Below are 8,618 nucleotides of genomic sequence, written 5' to 3'. Positions count from 1 at the left end.
CCTCTCCCTCTCCCTCTCTCTCCCACTCCTTCCCTCTTTCTCCATTTCCTTCCCTCTCCATCTTTCTCCCTCCCTCCCTCCCTCCAGCTTTTTACCCTTTATAAACAACCCTTCATTTAAGTAAGCCATATATCAACAAGAAAAGACATTTGCCTCTCTATCTCGCTGTTTCTCTACATCCAGGAACTGAACCAGCGTGCCCAGGGGGAGGTAACTATCCGTGAGGCCATCAGGGAGCTGGAGTTGTGGGGGGCTGGGGCTGTGTTTGCCCTCACAGAGTACGAGGACAGTGGGAAGAACAAGATGAACCTCATCAAGGACTGGAAGGATCTCGTTAACCAGGTATGGGAGACTGGATAAAGATTTGTGTGTGTGTGTTTGTGAGTTGTTGTTTTTTTATATGTGTACCAGATTTGGGAGATTGAGTGAAAGGGATTTATTTTTTTAGTGTGAGTTTTTTCTGTGGGTTTTTTTTTTTTTTGGGGGGGGGAGAGGGCGTTGTATGTGTACCAGATATGTAGATAGAATGAAGGAGATTTTTTTTGAGTGTGAGTTTTTAATTTGTTTGTGAGTACAGAGTATGGTAGATTGGGCGAAGATTTTTTTTTTGTATATGAGATTGAGTTAAGGGGATGTTTGAGTGCTAGTTTTGTGTATATGTGTACCAGCTATGGAAAATTGAGTGAGGGAGCTTTATTTTGAGTGTGTGTGGGGGTTGGGGGGGGGGGTGTTGTGTGTTTACTAGGTATGGGAAATTGAATGAAGGAGATGTTTGTGGGTGCCCCAGATATGGGAGAATGGGTGGTGGAGAATATTTTTGAGTGTCAGTTATTTTGTGTGTGTACATCAGTGTGTTATGGTTTGTTTGTGTCTGGAAGTGAGAGGCAACCAATGCATGCTGCAGTCTCTCATCATTTGTGTGTGTGTGTGTGAAATCATGTGTACATATGTGTGTCATTGTCTGTGTCTATACAGGTGGGAGACAACCAATGCCTGCTGCAGTCCCTTAAGGACTCCCCCTACTACAAAAGTTTTGAGGACAAGGCCTCTGTGTGGGAGCAGCGTTTGGCTGACCTGGACGAGTACCTTCACAACCTGAACCTCATACAGCGCAAGTGGGTCTACCTGGAGCCCATCTTTGGTCGCGGGGCCCTGCCTAAAGAACAAGGGAGATTCAAGAGAGTGGACGATGATTTCAGGTCAGAATCAGTGCAACGTTAAGTTAAATTTCATGTTTGGATTAAGCTAGAATAGGTGAGATCAGGTTAAATTTTGAGGGAATAGACTCTGTGTTTCCAGTCTGTTTACAGCATCACCCAAGCAACAGGGATGCCTCAAGAGAGTAGGCAGTGAATTCAGGTACAGGGTTAAGCGAAATTAGGTTAGTCTGGGCTGAATTAGGCTTGGTTGGGGAGGGCAAAAGGGGAATTGGTTCTGTCTTTACAGTCTACTGCTATTGTTAATATTGACCCAAATAGACTGAGACAGAATGATCAAAGGATTAAAAAATGCTAGAACTCTAAAGATCCAATTTCTATCAATTTGCTTCTTTTTAGTTCAAGTGAACAGGACTTTTTAGTTTGAATATTTCCTAGTAGTACAGGGTTTTACGGCGCTCACAACTGCATAAGGTCATATGAGGGCTGGAAGTGCAGACGCACAGATCAGCCTAATCAACTCTGTCTACTCCAACACCTTAAACAAGTCAGCACATTGTTTTTCTGTACTGTTCTTCTAGAGAGCTTGTTAATGTCAGTGTATGGTTTCGAGGAATTTTTACATCATTATGTTTGACCTTGACCCCCTCCGTCCCAGGAACATTATGCGTGATGTGAACCGCGACAACCGAGTTCTCTCATTGGTCAATCAGTCAGGCCTGCGGCAGTTACTGACCACCATGCTTGATCAGTTGCAGAGATGTCAGAAGTCTCTCAATGAGTTCCTCGAGGTGAGAACATAGGGGCATTCTTTCTAACAAGGAACAAGTCTCAGACTCTTGTTTCTTGATATGTATACTGAGTTTTAAATATTGTTTTTATTTTATGTGTTTTTGTTTGCTCCCATTAACTCGGTTTAGATCATATGGAAGCCAGGCTGCTTTGACCTTGCCTATCAGGGCCAACCTGGCCTGAGTTAAAAACAACATCCTAGCTGACAGACGAATGCGATAAAAAACAACAACTCCCCCACTCAGGAATCGAACTCACACAGAGGCCAGTTATGTACAGTTGATAGAAAATGTCAATGTCAAAAGTCACACTTTACAGTGCAGATTCCTGTTTCTGTCAATGTTGCGATTTAAGAAAATTGTTCAAGATTGAATTTTGTTCAGACCATTCTAACATGTGAGAAAAACATACTGTGTTGTGTGTTTGAGTAAAAACTTTTCACTTATTTTTACTACTTCTATAGAACATTATTGCCTTTCCTTTTTTATGCTTTTTTAAAAATAGTGAATACATGTGTCATGTTTCCGTCTTTTACTAATTTATGTGACATTTTTTTTAAAAAGTCTTTCTCTTCTCTTTTTAATTATGGTTTTTTTTTCAACTCTACTAATTTATGTCATTGATTTGTGTAACTTATGTTTGTCTTTCAGGAAAAACGTTCTCTGTTCCCACGGTTTTACTTCATCGGTGACGATGACTTGCTGGAGATTCTGGGTCAGGCCACAAATCCTACAGGTCAGTTTGTCTTTGGGAAAATGTCTGGACCTTGCATGTGAATATGTCTAGAATTTGTGTGTCTTAGGCTGTCGGTCTTTGACAGGGAATTTGTCAAAACCCTATGTGTCTTAAACAGTCTGTCTCTGACAGGAAATTTGTTTATATCCCGTTTGTCCTATAGAAGTTGTCCCTGACAAGGAGTTTGGTCAGACCCTGTGTGTCCTGTTTGTCCAAAACAGTCTGTTTCTGAAATGGAAAATATCCCTCCTCCTGCTTTTCTGTGTATGTTTCCCTCTAGTAACACCTATTACCTTTGGCACTTATATGATCTATTCATGTTGTAAATACTGTAAGACTCTTAATAAAAGCAAACCAAACTAAAGATTTGTTCCACTGCCTCCAAACTGTTCTCTCCTCGTGGGTGGTTGATCGGTGCTCTTGTGTGGTTTGCTCCCTCTTTCCTATCAAACATCTATCGTCTCTATCTCTCCTCCTTTTTTTGTGTTTGTATGCCCCCCCCCTCCCCCCCCAAAACCGATGTCCTCCCAGTGCTTAAAAGTGACTCTCTTGTAACACCTCAAATCTTCGGCACTTCTATGACCTAATTGTGCTGTTAGTGCCATAAAACTCTTATTTAAACTACATAAAACACAAAAGCCTTCTCTCCTGTGTCCAGTGATCCAGTCTCACCTGAAGAAGCTGTTTGCCGGGATCCACTCTGTGGAGTTTGACCAGGACAATGCTCACATCGTGGCCATGAAGTCTCTGCACGGGGAGCTGGTGCCTCTCAAGCGAAACGTCAAGATCACCCCAGACGTGGAGGTCAGTGCTCACTCGCAGGACGCTAAGTGGGTCTTTTTGTGGGAGAATCTTTTCTTGTTTTGTGTCTTTTCAATAGTAGTTCAGTTTCAGTAGTAGTTCAGTGCTAGCTATTCTTTTTGAAAATGGCTTTTTCCAGTATTTCCTAAGATTTAAGTATTATTTTAGTCCTTGTGAAAGGTATTTTGATAGGCATACTGTCTTAAATGTACCCAAAATTGTTTTTCAATGTTCTTCTGTCCATGTTCAGATGGGAGTGTGTTTAAAATAATATATTCACAATCTTTGCATTCACAATCTTTGATAATTGATCAGCAAGGCTGGTTCATATGCTTTAAACCTCTGCCAATAATTCTGGGCTAAGTTACACCCCCCCTCCCCCTTATATCCTTACATCCTGCTTGCACCTTCTCTCACTCTCCATCTCCTCTCCTCTCCTCCCTCTCTCTCTCTCTCTCTATCTCTATCTCTCTCTCTCTCTCTCTCTCTCTCTCTCTCTCTCTCTCTCTCTCTCTCTCTCTCTCTCTCCTCAAATGTAACATCACCCCCCCCCTCTCCCCATGTCCAGGTGTGGCTGAGTAAACTAGCCGATGAGATGAAGGACACCCTGAAAGAACTGCTGGTCTCCTGTCTTAAGGATGCTAAGTCTGGCCGGGCTGGCCTTGACCCCAACAAATACCCATCTCAGGTCAGTATGGTGCTTATATATGTGTGTGTGTATGAGTGAGTTTGTTTGTGTGTGTGTGTGTGTGTGTGTGTGTGTGTGTGTGTGTGTGTGTGTGTGTGTGTGTGTATGTGTGTGTGTGTATCAACTGCTTAGTGGAAGGTTCCGCCATATGCCTTATTTGAGAAGTAACATGACAAAGTTGTACACTGAGCAGTCGATGTGTGTGTGGGAAAGAGGGTGTATGAGAGAATCTGTGTATATGTGTGGAAGAGGATGTGTGTGAGAGAGTATATATGTGTATGTATATGTATGTGGAAGAGAGGGTCTGTGTCTGTCTGCTTGTCTTTAGATTTTTTGCCAGGTTCATGGAGAACTGTGTGTCTATCTGTGTGTCTGTAGATTCTGTGTCTAACGAAGTACATCCACTTCACAAGGAACTTGTGTCTATGTGCCTGTCTACTCTGTGCATCTTACTACGTGTCTGGCCTTAGATTCTGTTCCTATCTTTGTACATCTGGTTCACAGAGAACTGTGTTATTATGTGTATGTCTGTCTGTTCCTAATGGAGTACATTCTTTTTACAGAGAACTCTTTGTCTGTTTGTGTGTTTATCCATCTTTGTGTCTGTCTGTCTGTAGATTCTGTGCCTTACGGAGTACATCCGGTTCACGGAGAACTGTGAGGAAGCCATCAAGAGAAACAGCCTGCGTGAGCTCCTGGGGGAGGTGGAGAGTCAGCTGGAGGGTTACACAGGAGTGGACCTGGGAGGTGGAGGATCCACAGAGGCCAACGGTGAGACCAGACGGTCTAATTAGCTGGATGTTCTTTGACATTTTCTCTGGGTTAGAAGTGAACATTTTAATTTTTATAAAAGCAAGAGCCAACAGGCTTTAAAATTTGTTCATGTCTGGTCTCAAAGGGAGGAACAGTGTTGAAAGGAGCATCAAAACCCATACACTTACTTATTTACTTACTTCTTAGAGAAGTGGGTACAGTTCGTCTGACATGTTCTAATACATATACTGGTCAGTAGAAATGATGTTTCAGTGCTTTTTTTTAATTTCAATGTATGAGGCTCCGATGATTGTTTTCAGTGTTGCAGCTTATAGTTGAGTGAAGGTTTTTCTTATTTTGTTACATTGTGCTGACATGCTTTTCTTTACTCAAACAAACTTATAGGTGATTGTTTAACATTGTACTTGTTCTTCTCAGTCAGTGCATGCCAACCTGGGCTATATCACCCTCTAATGAGGGTTTGGTTATTTTTATGGGTGAGGGGGATCACCTGGGTAGTGGCTGGTATTATTTAATGCCCTGCTTAAAAATACATGTATGTGAGTGGTATGAAAATGTTAGCCTCTTACAAGTAGGGAATGTGGGCGCTGGTTGTTAAAAAGGTTGACAAGCCCTGTTGTCAACATTACATGTACTGATTGTCCTGCTTCAACAGTGCTACAGCTGAAGCTGAAGGCTTTGATCCTTGACACCATTCACAACATGGAGGTGGTACATCAGCTGATGGAGGCGAACATACGGACCATGCAGGACTGGCAGTGGCAGAAGCAGTTACGGTGAGTGCATAGAGGTGCTTATTCACGTTCATTTATGTGTGTAAATATACACATACTCGCACACGCACATGCACACATACAAGCACACATGCATACAAACACACACACATGCGTGCACATACACACACACACACACCAAGCACACACAGGCACCCATGCATGCATATAGACACTCACACACATGCACACATGTACACACACTGACACACACTGCACGCACGCACACCCACCTCACACATGCACACATGCATGCATAATTGCACACATGTACACATACATACACATACTCAATCATCATTCAGGGATGGCAATGGTAGAAATAGTCACTGTACAAATACACACTCACACACACACACACACACACACACACACACACACACACAAACACACAAACACACACTCACAAACTCATGTTTTATTTTGTAATTTCACTTGTTGTTGTCTTTGTTTGTTTCTGTTTTTCTTTTTCTTTGTCTTTTTAAATATTTTTCACCGTTATCGTGTCAGTGTGTTATGGTGTCATTGTGTTAGTGTGCTATTGTGTAATTTTGATATTGTGTCAATGCATTATTATGTCTTTGTGTGATTGTTTCAATATGTTATTTCTTTTTATGTTATTGTGTATATATGTTATTGTATAAATGTGTTTTTGTGTCATTGTGTCAACGTGTTATTACTTTTTTGGTTATTGTTTATATGTGTTATTGTGTGAATGTGTTATTTTGTTTTTGTGTCATTGTAGCAATGTGTTATTTCTTTTTTTTTGCTTTTGTGTATATAATATGTTATTGTGTAAATGTGTTTTTGTGTCCTTGTGTCAATGTGTTATTGTGTCTTTATGTTATTGAGTGTGTTGTTGAGTCATCTATTAACACAAACAAGCCCAAACAAATAAATATTTTCCATTGTCTTTGTTGTGTCTCCCTGTGCAGGTACTACGTGCGTCGTGACGGCCTGTGTCTCATGAGAATGGTAGACTCGGAGTTCGAGTACACGTATGAGTACCAAGGCAATGCGGCCAAACTGGTACACACACCTCTCACAGACAAGTGTTACCTCACTCTCACACAAGGTACCTGACAACACTGGTTACTGGTTGCTTACTTTGTCGTTGCTGTTTTGTTTTGTTTGGGTTTATTTGGGGGGTATAGCGTATTAGAGTGTATCACTGATTGGTCCTACTTTTTTACTCTCCATCTATTTTTTCTGTCTGTGGTTGTTGCTTTTTCCTTGCACTAAATAAAAGTGATTGTGTTGATGTATTTTGCCCAGACAAAAGCCTTTTTAAAAATAAATTTCTCTTTTTCCAAAGTCCCAAAGGACAATGGTCTGTCACAAACTGCCTCCTATACTTTGTCATCACATGAGGTAGATATTAGTCGAGGATGGTCTTGTTTGCGACTTACGTACAAGTAGTCCAGTTAAACAAATGTTGTTTTATTATTATAGTGCACAGGTGTATATAAGGCACTTGTAAATAAAAGTTAATCCGTATTTACGTAGTTAACAAACCAATGTTCTGCCTAGTCTATACAGTCCAATGGTTGAATGTCACTGGTAAGTCTAAAATCTTTCCTTTCTCTTTATTACTTTATGAGCAGTCGATCTACGGTCTGGACTGATTGGCTCTTCCTAGTTCATCGAACTTCTCTCTCATTGTCTTGTTTCTCCTCCGGAATTATTTAATTAACTCTTTAACCATGCAATTTATAATCACGTTTCCGCATAATTCTCTCGTGTTTGTTGAAATACGACTCGACTTATTACGTTCTTAAAACCGCTTGTTTCGTCTTCCGGGTCAAACTAAAGACCTGTTAGCTCGAACTTTTTAATATTCGGCCCTAACTATAATACAATAATAACTTCGCATCAGACGGTGGTACCGTCCAGTCATGGTTACGGACCTCGACTACTGGATGCTGCCACCATCCAAACATGGTTAAAGAGTTAATTGCTGTGCTCCGACCATTGACAGTGTTAAGAAATGTTTGTCATAATGATTTCTCAATAGCATTGTATGGTTTAATGCGTGTTGTCGCTTTTTACAATCCTTTTTTGGACAAATAAGGTGTTTCTTTCTTTCTCTCTCTCTCTACACTTGGATCTGGGAGGTATACATATGGACAAATTAAAGTGTTTCATGCTCTCTCTCACACATGGGTCTAAGAGGTACACATATGGACAAATAGTGATATAATGTGTTTATTTCTCTCATGCCACACTTGGGTCTTGAAGGTATACTTACAGACAAATGATAAAATAATACGTTTCTTTCTCTCTCTCCACACATGGATCTGAGAGGTATAGTTTTCTCTCTCTCTCAACTCATGGATGTAAATAGACAAAGGGTTTCTTGCTCTGTCTCCACACGTGGGTCTTACAGGTATACATATAGACTAACAATAATTATGTTTCTTTCTCTCCTTCTGTAAAGGTATGCACATGGGCCTGGGAGGGAACCCGTACGGCCCAGCTGGTACTGGCAAGACTGAGTCCGTGAAAGCGCTGGGTGGCCTGTTTGGTCGACAGGTGCTGGTCTTTAACTGTGATGAGGTGAGAATTGAACCTTTTTCCTTCTGTGTTGCTGGTGTCTCATCTCTTTGTAGAGAAGCAATTAAGCTTGGTGAATAATTTTTTATTATATTTGTTTTTTGTGGGACTGCATTATATGTAAAAAGGATAAGGTACACTTTACTGATCTTTCTGTAGAAGCACTATTTAAACCCAAGGCATCTTATCAACCTGTCATGTTCTCCCTGCTTCACTTATTCACTCATTCTCTCTCACTTGTCCACCCATTCTCTCCCTTATTTATTCACTCACTCTCTGCCTAACATATTCTCTCTCTCTTTCTCTCTCTCTCTCTCTCTCTCTCTCTTTCTCTCTCTCTCTCTC

The 8,618-nt window shown here is 41.0% G+C and overlaps 1 protein-coding gene across 1 annotated transcript in view; it reads left to right on the top strand.

The window, feature by feature from the left end:
- The window catches only part of LOC101849009 (cytoplasmic dynein 2 heavy chain 1), a gene marked incomplete in the record, with an annotated part of 51,676 nt that overhangs the window by 24,290 nt on the left and 18,768 nt on the right, over positions 1 to 8,618 (top strand). The window contains 10 exon segments of the mRNA XM_013088750.2: positions 184 to 342; positions 976 to 1,199; positions 1,816 to 1,948; positions 2,600 to 2,684; positions 3,343 to 3,488; positions 4,054 to 4,173; positions 4,791 to 4,944; positions 5,603 to 5,723; positions 6,656 to 6,795; positions 8,158 to 8,276. Of these exon segments, the coding sequence (XP_012944204.1) occupies positions 184 to 342; positions 976 to 1,199; positions 1,816 to 1,948; positions 2,600 to 2,684; positions 3,343 to 3,488; positions 4,054 to 4,173; positions 4,791 to 4,944; positions 5,603 to 5,723; positions 6,656 to 6,795; positions 8,158 to 8,276 (1,401 nt within the window).

The sequence above is a fragment of the Aplysia californica genome, unplaced genomic scaffold (genome assembly GCF_000002075.1).
Source record: "Aplysia californica isolate F4 #8 unplaced genomic scaffold, AplCal3.0 scaffold00804, whole genome shotgun sequence".
Lineage (NCBI taxonomy): Eukaryota > Metazoa > Mollusca > Gastropoda > Aplysiida > Aplysiidae > Aplysia > Aplysia californica.
The sequence above is the reverse complement of the archived record's forward strand: the minus strand, read 5'-3'. Positions and strand labels throughout refer to the sequence as shown.